The sequence below is a fragment of the Dama dama genome, chromosome 16 (genome assembly GCF_033118175.1).
Source record: "Dama dama isolate Ldn47 chromosome 16, ASM3311817v1, whole genome shotgun sequence".
Classification (NCBI taxonomy): domain Eukaryota; kingdom Metazoa; phylum Chordata; class Mammalia; order Artiodactyla; family Cervidae; genus Dama; species Dama dama.
Genome location: NC_083696.1, coordinates 17,638,402 through 17,659,629, shown reverse-complemented (window position 1 = coordinate 17,659,629; position 21,228 = coordinate 17,638,402). Strand labels below are relative to the sequence as shown.

The window sequence follows — 21,228 nt, the reverse complement described above, 5'->3', positions numbered from 1 at the left end:
AAGCTGTGGTACATATACACCATGGAATATTCCTCAGCCATTAAAAAGAATTCATTTGAATCAGCTCTAATGAGATGAATAAAACTGGGGCCCATTATACAGAGTGAAGTGAGCCAGAAAGATGAAGACTGATACAGTATACTAATGCATATATATGGAATTTAGAAAGATGGTAACGATAACCCTATATGCAAAACAGAAAAAGAGACACAGATGTACAGAACAGACTTTGGGACTCTGTGGGAGAATGCGAGGGTGGGATGTTTCAAGAGAACAGCATCAAAACATGTATATTATCAAGGGTGAAACAGATCACCAGCCCAGGATGGATGTAGGAGACAAGTGCTCGGGGCTGGTGCACTGGGAAGACCCAGAGGGATGAGATGGGGAGGGACGTGGGAGGGGGGATCGGAATGGGGAACACATGTAAATCCATGGCTGATTCATGTCAATGTATGGCAAAAACCACTACAATATTGTAAAGTAATTAGCCTCCAACTAATAAAAATAAATGGAAAAAAATAAAATAAAAAGGGTGATGTAAAGTCAGAACATGTAGAATTGAATAGTAATTTGTTTACCTACTGTGTTTTAAAATACTTCTTACCATTATGAACTTTATTCCTCACAGAATTATAGTGATGATAAAATAAGTATGATGAACATTTTCATAAATTGTAAAACCCTAAACCAATGTTATTATTAATGACTGGCATGATATAAAATCATAAGTCAATATTTTTAAGAAGTTAAGCATGTTATCTCCAAAATGATGATATTCAAAGTAAGTCTGAATCTGGAATAGCAATTATTTATTAAATAGTTCTCTGTTGACTCAGAATTTGTGCATCAGAATGTCAGAAATGGAATATTAAGTTTGTATTTTTAATAAAGTACCAACATAATTATTGTCTCTCTTCTATTCCCTGACACATGAGCTAAAAGAAAAATTTGAAAATCTAAACTCACAACTGTAAACCCAGCCAGCTAATACTGACTTGTTGCCCTTCCTCCAATGTTCTCTTACTTCATATTGTAATAGTGTATAGACTCCTTAAACCCACATCTCTTCTGGATTACTCCAGGTATGAAAATGTGAAATGGAAAGGACCAACTGGACAGACATTGAGTTCATTCTACAGGGACTTTCTGAGTATCCAAGAGCAGAAAAACTCCTTTTTGTGATGTGTTTGTTGATGTACCTGGTGATTCTCCTGGGGAACAGCACTCTGATCATCCTCACTCTCCTGGATTCCCACCTTCACACCCCTATGTACTTCTTCCTCGGCAATCTTTCCTTCCTTGACATTTGGTACACATCCTCCTTTATCCCCTCAATGCTGATACACTTTCTATCAGAGAAAAAAACTATCTCCTTCACTAGATGTGTTGTTCAGATGTCTGTCTCTTACACTATGGGGTCGACAGAGTGTATACTTCTAGCAGTGATGGCATATGACCATTACGTAGCCATCTGCATCCCTCTGAGATACCCTATCACCATGAACAAGGCACTCTGTATTCAGACGGCAGCTCTCTCCTGGGGATTGGGCTTTCTCAACTCATTGACACAAAGAATTCTTGCAGTACAGTTGAAAAGCATCAATTCTTCGGCACTCATCTTTCTTTATGGTCCAACTCTCACATCCATACATGACTATCGGAAAACCCATAAGCTTTGACTAGACAGACCATTGTTGGTTATGTCTCTGCTTTTTAATATGCTCTCTAGGTTTGTCATTGCTTTTCTTCCAAGGAGCAAGTATATTTAATTTCATGGCTATAGTCACCAACTGCAGTGATTTTGGAGCCCAAGAATGTAAAGTCTGTCACTGTTTCCATTGTTTCCCAATCTATTTGCATGAAGTGAAGGGATTAATTGCCACGATCTTAGTTTTTTGAATGTTGAGTTTTAAGCCAGGCTTTCACTCTCCTCTTTCACTTTCATTAAGATGTTCTTTAGTTCCTCTTCATTTTATGCCATAAGGGTGGTGTCATCTGCGCATCTGAGGTTATTCATATTTCATATTCATATTTCTCCCAGCAATCTTGATTCCAGCTTTTGCTTCATCCAGCCCAGCATTTCTCATGATGTATTCTGCATATAAGTTTAATAAGCAGGGTGACAATATACAGCCTTGATGTACTCGTTTCCCAATTTGGAACCAGTCTGTAGTTCCATGTCCGGTTCAAACTGTTCCTTCTTGACCTGCATACAGATTTCTAAGGAGGCAGGTAAGGTGGTCTGATATTCCCAACTCATTAAGAATTTTCCACAGTTTGTTGTGATCCACACAGTCAAAGGCTTTGGCATAGTCAAAAGCAGAAGTAGATGGTTGTTTTCTTTTTTTTTTCTGGAATTCTCTTGCTTTTTCTATGATCCAAAGGACTGTTGGCAATATGATCTCTGGTTCCTCTGCCTTTTCTAAATCCAACTTGATCATCTGGAAGTTCTCAGTTCATGGACTGTTGAAGCCTAGCTTGGAGAATTTTGAGTATTGCTTTGCTAGCATATGAAATGAGTGCAATTCTATGGTATTTGAACATTCTTTGGCATTGCTTTTCTTTCTACGGGATTATAGAATACTATAGTGACTCTTTTTCTTTCAGTACTTTAATGTTGTGGTTACTTTATTATGTCAGGCTTGCAGTAAGAACAACAACCTCTCTCTTAAGAACATAATGTACCTCTTTTCTGATTTTTAAGCAGTTTGATTATGATGAACCTTTTGGCTACTCAGATTCTTTTGTCTATGTGTTTATTGTTCTCATCAAGTTTAGAAAGTTTCTATCCATTATTTAAACATTATCTTTGTTTTGCATTTTGTATTTATTTAAATATTATTTTGCTAATGCTTTTTCTTTTTTGGACTCCAATTATGTTGTATACCATATCACTTAAAGATGTCTCACAAAATTAATGGTCTGTTCACTTTTCTTCATTCTTTTTTCTCTTTGTTTTATTTTAAAGTGTTACTATTTCTCTGATTCCTTGTTCACTAATCTTTCCTTCTGCAAGGTCCAATTACTTTAATTCCATCCAAAGTATACTGGATAGATTCATATTAGATACACTTCATTACTAGATCTTAGAATATGTCTTTTTCAAACATTGCTAAATATAATTTTATATTTATAAATATAAATAAATGTATTTATTTATAAATATATATCTCTAAATATAATTTTCTATATCTCAAATGACATGATTTTTTCTCAACCTTCTTGACTATATTAAATACAGTCAAAATAACTTGTTAATGTCATGTCCAGTAATTCTATCAGTGTCTTGTTTGCTGCTTTAAAAATCTACTTACTTTTATTTTATTTTTAATATTTTATTAAAACATTATTAACAACTAAAAGGTGTATCTATTTAGGTTATACAAGGTGAATTTTATAGGTGTGCAATGCGTTGATTTTATTCTCAGCCTTGTGTGAGCTCTGAAAATCATTCCCTTCAGTTCTCCTGGATAATCCTTTCCCAGACCTCGCTTAATTTCTTCATACCCCGCACTGATCAGTACTCAGCTGAAAGCAGAGGGGTGTCCCTTTAGAGCTCTAGCTCTTTTTTCTGTAGCTTCCTCCTCTCTGGATTTGGACTGGAAAACTAGCTGCCTTGTTCTCCCTGTCCTCTCAGTTCCATCTTCAAATCCTTTCCCGAACAGTTCCCTCTCCCTGTCTTATTACCTGGAAATTCATCACTCAGAGAAGTAAGTTAGGAAAATTAAAGAATTCACTTCATTTGTTTCTCATCTCTCAGGGATCACTGTCCTATGCTGTTTGATGTTCAATATCTTAAAATTGATTTTTCACACTTATTTCTGTTTTATTTTTATTGCTTCAGGTAGAAGGGCAAAACACTGTCCCTGTTTCTCCTTCTTAGTCAGAAGCAGAAATCTAATACTCCCCACCTTTCTGCTTTCCCCATCAGAAAACAAATCAGTTCAGTTCAGTCACTCAGTTGTGTCCGACTCTTTGCAACCCCATGGACTGCAGCACACCGCACTTCCCTCTCCAGCACTAACTCCCAGAGCTTGCTCAAACTCATGTCGATCAAGTCAGTGATGCCATCCAACCATATTAAACAAATATTTCCATATATTCCAGAATGGGTGGCAATAGAGTAAAGCTGAGAAAGAAAGTCAAGAGAGAGAGACAGAGAGACAGACAGCTAACAGAGGAGGAGAGATTTGGGGGTATTTTATGCTAATATTCCTAAGAGCTGCCACAGTGATAGGACTAGACATGAAATAAAGTAACAGTTGCTACTCAATATAATTGAAATCACAAGTAATTTCAAACAAACTAAACTCACAATCTAGCCAGAATAAAGATCAAAAACTGACTGTGTAGCCAAGACATGGAAGCAACCTAAGTGGTCATTGACAGGTGAGTGGATAAAGAGGTGATATATATACAGAAAGGAATATTACTCAACTATTAAAAAGAATGGAATAAGGTCATGTGCAGCAACATGGATGGACATATAGATTGTCATACTAAGTGAAGTAAGTCAGACAGAGAAAGACAGATACTGTATGATATCACTTTTATGCGGAATCTAAAAGAAGATAGACATGAACTTATAAAACAAAAACAGACTTATAGGCTTAGAGAATGAACTTACTATTACCAGGGGAGAAGGACAGAGGGGGAGGAATAGATAGGAGTTTGTGACTGACATGTACACACTGCTGTATATGAAATGAATAACTACCAAGGATATACTGTATAGCAAAGGGAACTCTGCTCAGTATTACTAACAACTTAAATGGGAGAAGAATTTGAAGATTAATAGATACATAAACATATTACTGAATCACTTTGCTGTAAACTTAAGACTAACACATTTTTATCAATTACACTCTAAAATAAGTTGACTGACAGGTGATCTTTCAGAAGTAGCAAGAAAGAATTTTATTATAAGTATAACAGATAAGTTATCTGTATTTCATAGAAAAGAAAATCAAGCTAGCATGCTTAAAAAATAGCCTAAGATCACTCAGGTTGTGCAGACAAAAATAAAATTGGAATTCTATATTCCAAATCACAGGTGTTCTGTTCTTTTTATTTTCCCCTTCACTTCAACTCTGACCAATTATAGGAAAATGAAGCCAAACATTTTATAGATATTTGTCCCAAACTTCTGCATAGACAGTATCACCCACGCCTAGGGCTCAATTTCTATCACTGAGCAAAGGACTTTTTAATATACAGCTTGAGTCCTGATTTCTCTCCTGGACTTCACTAATCTGTCTTCACCTGAAAGTCTAACCATCCATACACTCAACCAGTCATCCAACTTACATCATTGCCTTTATGAAGTCATCATCCTTAAGCTTCTCCTCTATTTCAATCAATGGTTGCATCAGAGTTCTTTACTTATACTAGTAGAATCATTGTTGATGACTATCCATATGTGAGTGATCCTCAAATTCAGTACCGTAACCATGAAGTTCCCATATTCATCCTATCTTTTCATCTCATTGCTTTCTAAATCTTCACTGCCTCTATGTACATTGTCTCCACGGTCCTCTAATTCATTTATCCCATTCTCAATTGTACCTCTATACTGTCGAAAGGCCAGTCTTTCTAAACCTAACATCTTAGCCTGATCACATCACAGGAGTATGAGAAAATATTCACTGACCTGCTCTTTCCACAGAAAAAAGCCCAGTATGACAGGATTTTTGACAAATAGGCTTCATCAAACCATTTCACCTGCATTTCTCTCTCTTTTTTTTTTTTTTTTTTATTAGTTGGAGGCTAATTGCTTTACAATATTGTAGTGGTTTTTGCCATACATTGACATGAATCAGCCATGGATTTACATGTGTTCCCCATCCCGATCCCCTCTCCCGCCTCTCTCCCCATCCCATCCTCTGGGTCTTCCCAGTGTACCAGCCCTGAGCACTTGTCTCATGCATCCAACCTGGGCTGGTGGTCTGTTTCACCCTTGATAGTATACTTGTTTCAATGCTGTTTATAATTGCCAAGACATGGAAGCAACCTAGATGCCCATCAGCAGACGAATGGATAAGGAGGCTATGGTACATATACACAATGGAATATTACTCAGCCATTAAAAAGAATTCAATTGATTCAGTTCTAATGAGATGGATGAAACTGGAGACCATTATACAGAGTGAAGTAAGCCGGAAAGACAAAGACCAATACAGTATACTAACACACACATATGGAATTTAAAAAATGGCAATGATAACCCAATATGCAAAACAGAAAAAGATACACAGATGTACAGAACAGACTTTTGGACTCTGTGGGAGAAGGTGAGGGTGGGATGTTCTGAGAGAATAGCATTAAAACAAGTATATTATCACCTGCATCTCTTAAACGAATGCTCATCAAAGTCCTGAGGGGATCTCTCCCTTCCCTCGCCTTTGATAATAAAAAGTACTAGCAATAGGTTGCTAGTTTTTAATTTGTTTTCTCGTCTGATTGTCACAGCTTCACAATGTAGACATTGCAGCGTCCATCTTCCAAAGCACAGGCCAAGTTCTCATACGGAAGAAGCCACTAGCCTTGACTTCAATTTCCTCTTTTTATCGTATGTAAAAAGAAATAAATAATGGTAACACCACCCTAATACTAAATGTATTAAAATGTATTAAACATGTATTAAATGTGTTAAAATAATATATTAAATGTAAAAATAACAAATTACAAGATACTAGTCATAGGAAAAAGCTGACTTAAAACTCAACATTCAAAAAACTAAAATCACGGCATTTGGTCCCATCAATTCATGGCAAGTAGATGGGGGAAAAACTGGAAACTGTGACAGATTTTACTTTCTTGGGCTCCAAAATCACAATGGATGGTGACTGCAGCCACGAAATTAAAAGATGCTTACTTCTTGGAAGAAAAGTTATGAGAAACCTAGACAGTATATTAAAAAACAGAGACATTACTTTGCCAACAGTGGTCCATATGGTCAAACTTGTGTTTTTTTCCCCAGTAATCATGTACAGATGTAAGAGTTGGACCATAAAGAAGGGTACACATCAAAAAATTGATGCTTTCAAATTGTGATGCTGGAGCAGATTCTCGAGAGTCCCTTGGACAGCAAGGAGATCAAACCAGTCAATCCTAAAGGAAATTAATCCTGAATATTCATTGGAAGGACGGATGCTGAAGCTGAAGCTCTAATACTTTCACCCCTGATGGGAAAAGCCAGCTCATTGGAAAAACTCTAATGCTGGGAAACATTGAGGGCAGAAGGAGAAGGGGACATCAGAGGATGAGATGGTTGGACGGCGTCACTGACTCAATGGATGAGTTTGAGCAAATTTCAGGATATAGTGAAGGACAGGGAAGCATGGTGTGCTGCAGCCCAGGGGGTCTCAAAGAGTCAGATATGACTTAGCAACTGAACAAGTCATAGGCAATAAAAATAATGAGCAATCCACCATTATCTATTATGTGTACTATGGAAGTTTATTAAAATCAGGCAGACCAAACCACAATACTAACACCTATAATGGTATCAGAAGACTTAAGAGTTCTTCAGAAAGTGAAGTTATAATCATAGGCTTATAGATACTTGGTGAAGTCAGTTTCAGAAAAGTACCTACTTGGAGATAATAAACCCAAGGCCAGATAACAGAAAATTTTAAAAGGAATGCAAATTTTACCTTAGGAAGGCTGCATATAGAAATAGAGTTTTGGGGGCTTGGTTAAGTTCTACTTCCTCATTCATACATCAGATTCTCTCTGACCTTATGAAGACAGTGAAAGTCTAATCTTTGAAGGAAGGCTGATGAGTCAATATGACAAGTTGGAATTAATAATTATCTTAAGCCTCACTACTGTGTTAGCTTTTATTTATATATACTTATGATACCTCCATTCTTTCAGCTTTCTATTATTGCTCCATTGGCCATAAATCATTGCTTTCAAGAATTATTACCAGATAATTATTGATCAGTTCATTGACTCCAATCTAACTACCTCAGGTTGTTGCTCTTTGGACAAACTAGATTAATCTTGTCATAATTTGCTAACACAACCTAAAATCAATCTCAGTACATCTTCTATCTCTTTCTTCTATACCAGTGGGAGGTCCTCAACTTGAGTACAAGTCCTTAAAACAATTCTACAGATATTATTAATGATTCCATGATAAAAAACAAATAAGTTTTGTACATTTAGCCATCTGGCCCAGACAGGGATTAAATATGCTATGAAATTTTCTATGTATACATTTTAATTCTTTGTATATTGTGGTTTATATAATAAGATATTTCACATATTTCAATATTTTATACCCATTTAATAGGCTTTCATTATTGTAGCATCTATAACACAGATTTCATGTCTTTTTTTTTTTCCCTAAGTGTTAATGAGTTCATCGATACCATTGGATTTAAGGAACCAGGTGTCTGGAATAACAGGATTAAACAGAGTACTAATAGTTTCTGAATATTCATTGGAAGGACTGATGCTGAAGCTGAAGCTCCAATAGTTTGGCCACCTAATGAGAAGAGTAGACTCATTAGAAAAGACCCTGATGCTGGGAAAGATTGAAGGCAGGAGGAGAAGGGGACAACAGAGGATGAGATGGTTGGATGGCATCACTGACTCAGTGGACATGAGTTTGAGCAAGCTCCAGGAGATAGTGAAGGACAGGGGAGCCTGGTGTGCAGCAGTCCATGGGGTCACAAGAGTCAGACACTACTGAGCAACTGAACAGCAGCAACTACCAGTAGTTTCACTGAAACACCTTTTATCTTCTTGTGAATTTACCAAAAAAAAAAAATAAAAATAGAAAAGGTCAGCATCTGAAGACTAACAACATGACATTAAATTTTCTGATATTTTTTTTTTCCTTGACTGGCACTCATCCACTCTACTTCTATTCAGGATATATTTCTGCAGATATTTTATATCTGTATATAGATGCTCACATCACACACACACATATATGCAGACAGAAACATATCCACACATTTAAAACACAGCCACACATTTAGAGAATATGTAATTATTTCTATTCCATTTAGTTACGTTAAAAACGAGTTCATACTAGTTTGCTAATTCTGTCATAACAAAACATCAGAGACTGGGTGGCTTAAACAAGAGAAATTTATCAGGTCATAGATTTGGAAGCTAAAAGTCCAAGATTAGGATGTTAGCAGGTTTAAAGTCTTCTGAGGCCTCTGCTTGGCTTCTAGAGAGTCACCTTCTCACTATGTGCATTCAAATTTTCTTTTCTTATAATGACACAAATCAGATTGTATAAGGGCCTACAATAACAGCCTCATTTCAATTTAACCACCTTTTTAAATGTCGTATCTTCAAATATAGATGCATTCTGAGGTACTGGGTACGTGTGGGGGTGGCGGATGGGGGGCTAGGCCTTCAACATTAGAGTTTTGAAGGGACATAATTCAGCATTAAACAGAGGCTAATAATAAATTAGCCAAAAGTCTAGTAAAGTAATTACATTTACATGTTGTTGTTGTTGTATCAGTTGTTCTTCAGTTGCTCAGTCATGTTCACCTCTTTGCGACCCCATGGACTGCAGCACACCACTGAGTGATGCTATCCATTGAATCGGTGTTGCCATCCAACCATCTCATCCACTGTCATCCCCTTCTCCTTTTGCCTTCAATCTTTCCCAGCATCAGCGTCTTTCCTAATAAGTCGGCTCTTCGCATTAGGTGGCCCAAGGTTTGGAGCTTCAGCTTCAGCATCAGTCCTTTCAATGAATATTCAGGATTAATTTCCTTTAGGATTGACTGGTTTGATCTCCTTGCAGTTCAAGGGACTCTCAAGAGTCTTCTCTAACACCACAGTTCAAAAGCATCAAGTCTTCAGTGCTCAGCCTTCTTTATGATCCAACTCTTCACATCCATTTGTAAATTACATGTACACAATTTGAATACTCACCAACATACGAACTTAATGTTATATTTACAATGTTATAATTACATTGTAAATTTACATTGTACATATATATTACAAAGTTATATTTCCAATGAAGTACCATCTCACACTGATGAGAATGGCCATCATCAGTGTGTCTACAAATAATAAATACTGGAGAAGGTGTGGAGAAAAGTGAACCCTCCTGCACTGTTTGTGAGGATGCAGATTGGTACAGCCACAATGGAGACCAGTATGGAAGTTCTACAAAAAACTAAAAATAGAGTTGCCATAGAACATTGCAATCTACTCCTGGGTATATATACAGAGAAAATGCTAATTCAAAAAGATACATGTACCCCAATGTTCATAACAGCAATATTTGCAATAGCCAAGACATGGAAGCAACCTAAGTTCCCACTGACAGATGAATGAATAAGGAAGATGTGGAATACATATACAGTGTAATGTGACTCAACTCTACAAAGGATAATGCAATGTCATTTGCAGCAATATGGCTGGACCTAGAAATAATTATACTAAGTGAAGTAAACTAGAGAAAGACAAATAGATGATACCACCAATTTGTGGAGTCTACAAAAAAATGATAAAAATGAATTTATTTACAAAATAAACTCACAGACACAGAAAACAAGCTTATCATGACCAAGAAAAGAAAGGAGGATGATGGATAAATTGAGAATTTGAGATTAATTGATTGCTGTTGTTGTTTAGTTACTATGTTGTGTCTGACTCTTTTGCAACCCCATAGACTATACAGCCCACCAGGCTCCTCTGTCTATAGGATTTCCCTGGCAATAATACTGGAGTAAGCTGCCATTTCCTTTTCTAGGGGATCTTCTCAACCCAGTGATAGAATCTGTGCCTCCTGCATTGTCAGGCAAATTCTTCACAAATGAGCCACCAGAGAAGCCTGATGTTAATAGATACCCAATTACTTAATACTACACACAAAACAGATAAATAACTAGGATCTACTATACACATGGGGAAATATATTCAATATCTTATCACAACCTACTTTGGAAAAGAATCTGGAAAAGAATCTTAAAAAAATACACACACATAACTGAATTATTTTGTTATATACTTGAAACAATATTAATCAACTATACTTCAATTTTTTAAAATTTTACATGTATTCCCCATCCCGATCCCCGCCACCACCTCCCTCTCCACCCAATTCCTTGGCTGATTCATTTCAATGTATGACAAAAACCACTACAATATTGTAAAGTAATTAGCCTCCAACTAATAAAAATAAATGGGGAAAAAATTTTAGAAAGAAATCAAAATAACACTAAACCAACAAAAATAGTTATATTTAACCCTATAACACCAAATAAAAATTAAAACTTGTCATCATGAGACTATTTGTTTAAGATCAGATAAACTTATGTATGATACATTGATATTACTTAGACTCTCAGTGATTAGTCAAAGAAGAGACTTAGAATATTGCACATCACATTTAAAAATGAGTGTCTACCCCAATTATCTCCTGATATATAGAGAGAGCACGAAATATCCCTTAATATTTATAGATATCATTTGCTACTAGAGACTGAAAGAGCACAAACAGAGTTCCTAACCAGCAGTTTTTTCACAGCCACTTTCACTTCTCTGTTCCGTAAACTATAAATGATAGGATTCAACATGGGAGTTAAGCCAGCATATACCAAAGCTATAAATTTATCTACTTCCTGTGAATCTATAGTTGATGGCTTCAGGTACATGGAGAGAGCTGTCCCATAGAATAAAACCACTACACTCAGGTGGGCTGCACATGTTGAAAAAGCTTTGCTCCGACCATCCAGTGAGCTGATTCTTAGGATGCTAGAGAGGATGAATGCATAAGAAATACAAATGAAGAGCACTGGCATAGGAAGAAGAAGTACACTGATCACCAGCATGATTAACTGCACCTTGGAAGTGTCTACACAAACCAGTTTCAGGACGGCCAGAATCTCACAAGTGAAATGATTGATGACACTCCTTCCACACAGTGACAGCTGCAACACAGACACAGTTTCCACCAGGGCAGTGAAGGAGCCTGTCACCCACGAGCCAGCTGCAATCTGAACACAAATCTTCTTGTTCATGATGATGGGGTATCTCAGGGGGTTGCAGATGGCTACATATCGGTCATACGCCATCACAGACAGGAGCACACACTCAGTGGAGCCCATGGCCAGAGAGAAGTACATTTGAGCAGCACACCCTGAGAATGAGATGGTGTTTTTCCCTGAAATAAAGTTTGCCAGCATTGGAGTCAGGGCAGAAGAAGTATACCAGATGTCCAGACATGACAGGTTGCTGAGGAAGAAGTACATGGGTGTGTGTAGGTGAGAATCCAGGACACTAACTGACATCAGAATAATATTACCCAGTAAGGTGATCAAGTACATCAGCAAGCACAGCACAAATATGATGACTTCAATTTGGGGATAGTGAGTAAATCCCAGAAAAATAAAATTAGAAATGACTGTTGCATTTGTCTTGTCCATTTTATTCTTCTTTGTTCAACTGTAATAGTGAATAAAAGTATACATGGCCTATGTTTAAAATTTACACTCTACCAACTTTCAAGGAGTTTTTGGTAGAGGAACTTTAAAGGGAGCATTGCCTTCCAATATGACTAGCAATATTCATTCATTCATCCAACATTTACTGAATGCACTCTAAGGCACTGAGAATCTACAGTGAAGTTATACAAGTTCTTCTCTCAAGTAAATCAAAATCAAATAAAAGACTCACTCAAATAAATTAAAAGTTACAAGAACATGATATACATATGCCCCAAGAAACTAGGCGAACACAGAGACAAATGCTAACCTACGTCAGGGGTATTGCTTAGTAAGATATTTTGAGATTTGTTTTAATCAAAATATGAACTGGCCTCAGTCAAGGTAAAGATCAGAAGACGTTTCTGGGCAAAGAAACATTTTTTTGTTGCTGTAAAAGTTGCAACAGGAAAGGTATTGGTTGCATTCCAAAAAGTTTCAAATTTTGTGGGAAAAAAAAAACACACAGATGGAAATGCCACACACTAAGGAATATAAACAGGAGATCAGCCAAGTGTCCACTCACTCTAACGCTATGTGATATCTATCTTCAAGAATGCATTTTTGACTATGGAGTAATCTTGAACCCATCCTTTATTAGAAGGTTAAGTAATTCATAATGTAAATCAAATTATTTACAATATATCTCACAACTGATCACATATGGAAGAAAGTTTGAAACCACTGTCTTTCAAGATAGAGTTCAAACAAATTCAGTCACAAATTACACAAGCCTCACATTCTCATCATTGAACATTCTCAACATCAGAACTTCTCTGATCGCATCTTCCAGTACTCTACTTCTACCTTCTGGTCTAAAACAACAACCACTCTGTGGTTCCACATTCTTAGCATGCCAATTTACATTTTATATATTTTAATCTACAATTATCTATCTGAAGTACTTTTCCTTCCCGGCCCCAATCTTAATTTTCTTGAATACTTCAATTAGTTATCAAAACTATATGTCATAAATCATAAGTACAGCTGCATTCTTTGTACACAGTTACGTTGTTCAAGTATATCACACTGACTATACCCAGATATGCACATCGCTATTGCCGTTGCAGTGGATGCTGAGCTTGTGAAGAGATTGTTCCTGACAACACTAGCAAAGTAATAAGTCATATTTAAGATTTTTAATTACATATGGCTGCTTTGAACATGGCAAGTTTTTAATACGTGTTAAGATAAGTGCATTTTCACTGTGGTTCTCTGTGTCAACAGAAAAGCCTGAAGACCTCTGAACTTGTTATACACATCTGCAAATTTCTCTGATCATTTCTCTGATCTTAAAGAAACTAGTTGAATTAAGAAACAAAATGATTAGCTCTTAGATTTAAGTATCTGATATACAGTCATACGTGAAAAAGACAATGATCACTTGTGCTCTTAGAAGAGGAAGAAATACTTTCCAAAAGGTCATCTTCTGTAAGGAATTAGAGCACTGTCCTCAGAGTGTGAGACTTTAGGCTCTGAACCCAACCATGCTATTTACTGGCATGCAAAATTTAGCAAATCACTTGACCTCTTTGAAACTTGATTGTAAGGGCTCTCTGGTGGTTCAGCAGTAAAGAAACCGCAAGCAATGCAAGAGACACAAGTTTGATTTGTGGGTCAAGAAGAAAGCCTGGAGGAGTGCATGGCAACCCCATCCAGTATGCTTGTCAAGAATATTCCTTGGACAGAGGATCCGCACTGGCTACGATCCATTGGTTAACAAGGAGTTGGACCCAACTGAAGGGTAATAATTTCTATCTTGTGCAGATTTGCAAGATCTAGATTAACTTGATTTAAATTCTCCCTCAATAGCCCCAATTCCATGATCGCGTTCATGTTTCACAGAATCACAATAGTGGTTTATGATTTCATGTTCTCCCCGCTTTCCTGAAGCATAATTGCCTCTACGCTGCTACAGTGCTGGCCCACACTGACTCAGATTTTTAAAACATAGCAACTTTTTCATAATCTATTTAAATTTCAACCTCCAATCCATGTATGAAAATGAAACACTTTACCAGTTATTTCCAGAAGTGCAAAAGTGAGACATGTCTGGTCTCTAAAATCCACTTTGGTCAGCATATACGTCCCCTCCACTGAGGGTTTCTCTATGGGGTTTTCCCCACCCAGCACTCAGTTTTCCGTTCCTGGCTCTGGGCCCTCATGTCCTCCCTCCCATCACCTGCTCTTTTGTCTACTTTTAGAAACACAACAATGAAGTATTCTCCTTTTCTCATCCAGATTGAGTCCGACTCATTCCTTCATTCTTATCTTAGATCTTTGTCAGGGTCTCACCTGGAACACATAGTCAAAAGTTTTATCCGACAATCAAAACTCATTTCTTCATCTCAATATTTTCCATACCAACTAGCACTTCTTTTTTAAGTAAATATCTTTATTCTGGTTTCCTGGCCTAGCTGAGACCTATTAATAAATTTTGTAAATCTGAGATTACAGAAAGTGATGGTTAATGTCTGTTCCCATTTACCTCAGCACACGGAATGTGCATCTTCACTTTTGGTTAAAGTGTGCTTCAATATTTAAAGGTGATCTTCAGCAAAGTCTTTCTTGAGAGTCTACTGTAGTGCTCAAAAGAGTAAAAGATTCTAAATTTTGCAATTTCTATGGTACTCTCTGAAAACTGTGTTAAAGTGGGTTGTGCACATATTTTTACTCAGAAGATGGTAATGAAAAAGGACATGGATACTCCTAGTTTGCAAAATATCAACCCAAATCTTGCCTGACTCACAGTGTCAACATACATAGCTCACGTTAATTAAAAACTGTTTAATAATTTAAGAGAAATAATGATATAAAGATTTGTTCTGCCCAAATCACCACTATGATTTTCTCCAAAAATCTTCCAAAGGGCAATCCCTGGAACTTCACTACTCTAGTCTCCTACTGCTTTTAGGGACCTTCCAACTCCCTTAACAATTTAACATTGTTATTCTGAAACCTAAAGAAGTTTAAAAAGTTTCAGTTTCTCCTGGGTGTAATTCTCCAAGTTCAATTAAGAAATTCAGGGCAAAAAAACAACAGTAAAATTTTTGTAATTATTTCAAGCCACTTGGCTAAGCAAAAGGCCTGATTCTTGAAAAACTTCTGTGGAAGCAGAACTAGAGGAGACTATTTGCCTATTCCATTCCTTTGCAGATGGCCCTTGAACTATATAGCAAACATTCCAATTAATAGAACTGTAGAGATGCCATCCCAAATAGCCTCTGAGCTTGTAATGTGACCCATTTCCTTTCAGCAATCTCTACAGTTATCTCAGTTATCAAAGTAATAGAAGATAAAACATTCTTATTCAGCTTTTAAATGGCCACAAAGTGAGATTTGGGCTCTAAGATGTTTTCTTGCTACTTCTTTGAGGAAAACTGTCTGTTATTTACATTCACTTAATAAGATTTTATATTTATTTTTATTATTGGTTTTCTAAAATTTTACAAAGAGATTCTTAAATCTTTTTCTTTTTATTTACCCTTCTTGACATTATAGATCTCCTTGAGTTTAAGGCTTGATGTCTTTCACAAGCTTGAGAAAATCATTCAGTATTAGCCAGTTTCTCTTCTAGCCCATTTCCTCTTTTTCCTCTCCCTCTGAGTGTTCAGTTATACATACTAGACTTTTCCAACATGACCCATGTAGCTCTTACAGTCCTTTCTGTATTTTCCATTCTTTTTTTCTCCATGCATCAGTCTGGATATTTTCTACTGATTAACCTTTCAATTTGCTAAGCCTTTCTTCAACTTTGTCTAAGTTGTGGAAAATCCATCTCTTTAGTTCTTCATTCTCGCTGCATTTTTCAGCTCCATAACATCTACTTGACGTTTTAATATAACATCAAATGCTCTAGTGAACTCGTCATCTTGTACTGTATGTTGAGGTACATGTTAATACTGGTTCTTGTCAAATAGGTCTGATAACTTCTATATTTGGATCATCCTGAGAGACTTTCAATCATCTGTCTTCATCTTTTGGTCTTATATCTTACCAGTTATCATACATAAAAAACATATAATCTCTGGATGATGTTTTATTTATACAAAGAGAATTTCCTTTATGCTTTGATACAAGCCTAGATTGGGAAAGATTGCTTTAATCCAAAGAGTCATTGAGACAAGTTAGAGATGGATTTCAGGTTTTGTAGAACTTGGCCAAAATCTGTTTCATCTCCTATTTTAGATTTATCCCTATAGGTTCCAAACTGAGATCCTGAAGTTTGTATAAGGGAGATTTCCCTTTCAAGAGTCAACAGACTTCAATTTTTATCTCATATCCACTGTGGGACTGATAAAACCTAACCTAACATATTTAACCCCCTTTCGCTCAATTTTCAGCACTCTTTCTCTAGGAAGCCTAAAAATTAGCTAGTGCTTCCTGCGGTAAATGAATTATACCGTTTGAGATCATTTAACTTCCTTAATTCAGATACTTGGCCTCCCTTCACTTCAGAATAGAATGTCTTGGTAGGTTTAACTCTCTCTAGAACCTTAGCTCCTCATATCCTGACTCATTCAGAAGGAATCTGTTTATAAAAAAACATACTTGTCTAGGTTTGTCATAACTTGTCTTCCAAGGTGAAAGCATCTTTTTTATTTCATGGCTACAGTCACCATCTGCAATGATTTTGGAGCCCAAGAAAATAAAATCTATCACTGTTTCTACTTTTTTCCCATCTATTTGCCATGAAGTGATGGGACCAGATGCCATGATCTTCATTTTTTGAATACTGAGTTTTAAGACAGGTTTTTCACTCTCCTCGTTAACCTTCATCATGATGCTCTTCAGTTTCTCTCTGCTTTCTGCCATTAAAGTGGTAACATCTGCATATCTAAAGTTGTTGATATTTCTACCAGCAATCTTGGTTCCAGTGTTTGATTCATCCAGCCCAGCATTTCACATGATGACAATCTACAGTCTTGGCCATAGCAAATAGTGCCACTACGTACATTCGGGTGCACATATCTTTTTGAATTAGTGTTTTTGTGTTTTATGGATATATATCCAGGAGTGGAATTGCTCGGTCATGTGGTAGTTCTATTTTTAGTTTTTTAAGAAATTTCCATATTGTCTTCCATAGTGGCTGCACAAATTTACATTCCCACCAACAGTGTACAAGGGCTCCCTTTTCTCTACATTCTCACCGACAATTGTTATTTGTGTTCTTTTTGATGGTAGCCATTCTGACATGTATGAGGTGATATCTCATTATGATTTTGATTTGAATTTCCCTGATAATTAGCTATGCTGAGCATCTCTTCATGTACCTGTTGGCCATCTGCATTTCCTCTCTTGAAGAATATCTATTCAGTTCTTCTGCTCATTTTTAAATCAGGCTGTTTGCTTTTTTGACTTTGAGCTGTATGATTCATTTATATATATTGAATATTAATCCTTTATCAGTCATATGATTTACAAATATCTTCACCTATTCACTAAGTGATCTTTTCATTTTGTTGATGGTTTCCTTTACTATGGAAAAGCCTTTAAGTAGGCCCCATTTTTTTTATTTCTACTTTTATTTCCTTTGCTTTAAGATACATATCCAAAAAAATCATTGCTGCAATTTATGTCAAAGAGTGTTCTGCCTACGTTTTCCTCCAGGATTTGTGTAGTATCTGGCCTTACACTTAGGTAAAAGATTTGCCTTTTGCAGCAATACAAATGGACTCAGAGGGCATTATGCTAAGTGAAACAAGTCAGACAAAGAAAAAAAAATTATATGAATCACTTATACATGGAACCTAAAAAATACAACAAACTAGTGAATGTGACAGAAAGGAAGCAGACACACAGATCTAGATCTCCCCTCTACCCTGATGCTGGGGAAGGTTGAGGACAGAAGAAAAATGGGGTGACAGATGATGAGACGGTTGGAAGAAATCACCAGCTCAGTGGACTTGAGTTTGATCAAACTCCAGGAGAGAGTGAGGGACAGGGAAGCCCAACATGCTGCAGCTCAACGGGTCACAATGAGTTGGATGTGACTTCTCAATGGAACAATAACAAACAGAACAAATGAGGGCTTACCAGCGGTACAGGGTTGGGCAGGATATGTGGGCAGGCAAGTGGGAGATAGAAACTAGTGAATATAACATAGGCTAGAAATAGGTATTTACAACATGGAAAATATAGCCACTATTTAGTAATAACTAAACATTATATAACCTTTTAAATTGCATTTTTAAATAGTTTAATTATTTTTAAAGTGATTTTCTGAGGAAAAACTAACATTTTCAGTGGGAAAACAAATTATCAGTCCCTCTATAAGAAAATAACACTTTTTAAATAAACAGATAATACAGTATTAGTATCCTAATGAGGAGCTGCCAGAAATAATGACCATTCTAGTGAATTACTGCCTGAATGTTCATAGAGCCATACAAAGTTATTATTATGGATAGGCATTACATAATTTTCAGTGACAATTCAAAACCTAATTTGTAGCATGTTTTCCTAGTGGACTATCTCCAAATTTGATGAACGACCTTCCCAATTAACTTGAAGAATCCCTGGGAGTATCTTACATGTGCTGAATATATGTCCGCCTTTTCCCCATCAGGATACTGCTATCACACAGTTATGATCTGCTATTCCTATCACTCTCCTGGAATCTGATTCTCACATTGTCTCAAATAGGCCCTACTGTTTAGTGTGACCACAAATTAGATGATCCAAACTAGGACACTTTTAACATGAAATGAGTAATTACTAACTACACTGTAGCAGCTGGTATTAATTAAACCAGTTCTGAGCAAATGGAAACATATGCTCACCATTCCAAGCTTGTTTCCATTAGGGTCATCACACTCCAAGACCACAGGATGTTTCACACATAAAATATTGGCATCATATTTTGTTACCAGCACCTAAAACAGTACTGTTTGTGCCATGGCTGATGGAAACTACTTAAACTTTGGTCTACACCTGATCACTTCCAAGGACCAGATCTAAGTCCGTGGAGTCAAGCTAGGAAAACAAACAATCTCTGACAATATCATACATCCTTGGAATTCAGGGCGATAATACATTTAAGATATCATTCTAATCTGAGGCACAGTGAACCCTATTAATATAATAGGAGACGAGAGATAAGAAGAGAGTCATATGATAAAGAATCTTCCTTATGGTGGAGGTTAGGAAGAAAGAGAAGTGATGTCTAATTAAGGTTTTCTTTTTTCCTTTTCTGCATTGTAATTTCCGTATAGCTTCGTCAAATCTTCAGTTAGTAAAAAGAAGTCCAGAGCCAGCTATAGCTCAGGGAACAAAGGGAAAATAATCCACACATGACATAAAACAAACTGGAAAAAGAACCACATCAATATTGATGACACTGAAGAACAGGCACAAATGACTAACAAGAAGCCTAAATAGTGATCAGAAGTAAGAAATGATTAGCCACAACCAGAAGTTTCTAAAAATAAATATTCCCTCACACTTCTGTATTCTATCTCCCTCTGAATGGCACATTTTTCTGTCCTAATAAAGTCAGATAAAGTTCAAAAACTGCTAGTCTCTGTTCCCAAAGAAAGACCAATCTTCCATATGGTGTTTCCACTTTCTGGGAGGGTGCATAATGACCAACATTGAATCCAACTATTGAGAAAACCTGAAAACCAGTGAAAAAACTGATCTCATTTTTCAAAAAAAAAAAAAAAAACATCATTAGGGGCATCTTCTCATTGACCATCATGATGAAAGAAGTAAATGTAAAAGAATAACACAAAAAATAATATATATATATATAAACTTTTCAGAAAGAAACTCCCAAGAACTCATTTTATTCCCTGTACAGTTTCAGAAAGCATAACATTCCAAGAGGAAGTCAGTTAGGTCTTTTTTTTTTTTTCTTTTTTTTAATTATATGTAGGATCTGGGAATGATTAACTGATGGTTATCTCAAATTTCTCAGAGAACATTTTCAGAAAATTACTAATAGAGTTAAAACAACGTTTCAAGGAGATAGAGATAGAAATAGAAAGTACTCAATAGAAATAGACTCAATTTCTCTCTTTGTGTTATGGTAGTCTGTATAATGTTCCTCACTGCCTCATTTGTGAAATATAAGGGGAGAAATGTATGCCTTCCTTATAGTGAAAATAAATACAAGATTTAAAAAAAAATTAAGATAGAAAACCAAGAATATTATAAAATCTAAATAAAAATGAACAATTAAGTATTATGGGATTTTTGTTAGCATTAAAAAGCTAAAGCAATCAAAGAGAAATAAAACCAAGGAACTTAGTACCTCAAAGTTTTTTTTTTAATTCTAAAATAAACATAATCAAAACTAAATAAAATTTAAAATTCAGAGGCTAATATGATAGCAGTTACAGAGAAAAGAGATGTAATATTAAAATAAACATTAAAGTCTAAGATGAAAATCTGAAGTGTGCACTCACATCAAGAAGAAATAGGGACTTCTTTTGTGGTCCAATGGCTGGGAATCTGCCTTGCAATGAAAGGGACATGGGTTTGATCTCTGTCTGGGGAACTAAAATCCCACACACCTGGGACAAACAAGCACAGTAAGCCTGAGTGCTGCAGCTACTGAGACCGTGAGCTCTGGAGTCCACGTGCCATAACTAGAAAGCTCATGTGCTGCAATATCCCACACGCTGCAACTAAGATCCAACAGAGCCAAAGAAAGAAATATTTTAAATAAAATGACAAAGTTAATTTTTTTAAAGGTTGAAGGTTACAAACAGAGGAAAGAAATATAAATCCCAGATAAAAATCAAATGTA

At 36.2% G+C, this 21,228-nt stretch overlaps 2 protein-coding genes across 2 annotated transcripts; one reads left to right on the top strand and one right to left on the bottom strand.

Annotated features, from left to right (window-relative positions):
- The first annotated feature begins 1,100 nt into the window (after positions 1-1,100).
- Positions 1,101-3,886, top strand: LOC133071330 (putative olfactory receptor 13C6). The gene is made up of 2 exons (XM_061163946.1): positions 1,101-1,586; positions 3,848-3,886. The coding sequence occupies exons 1-2, from the start codon at positions 1,101-1,103 to the stop codon at positions 3,884-3,886; spliced, it is 525 nt and encodes a 174-aa protein (XP_061019929.1).
- A 7,573-nt stretch (positions 3,887-11,459) lies between these two features.
- Positions 11,460-12,419, bottom strand: LOC133071329 (olfactory receptor 13F1-like). The gene has a single exon (XM_061163945.1). The coding sequence runs from the start codon at positions 12,417-12,419 to the stop codon at positions 11,460-11,462; it is 960 nt and encodes a 319-aa protein (XP_061019928.1).
- Between the last annotated feature and the right edge of the window lie 8,809 nt (positions 12,420-21,228).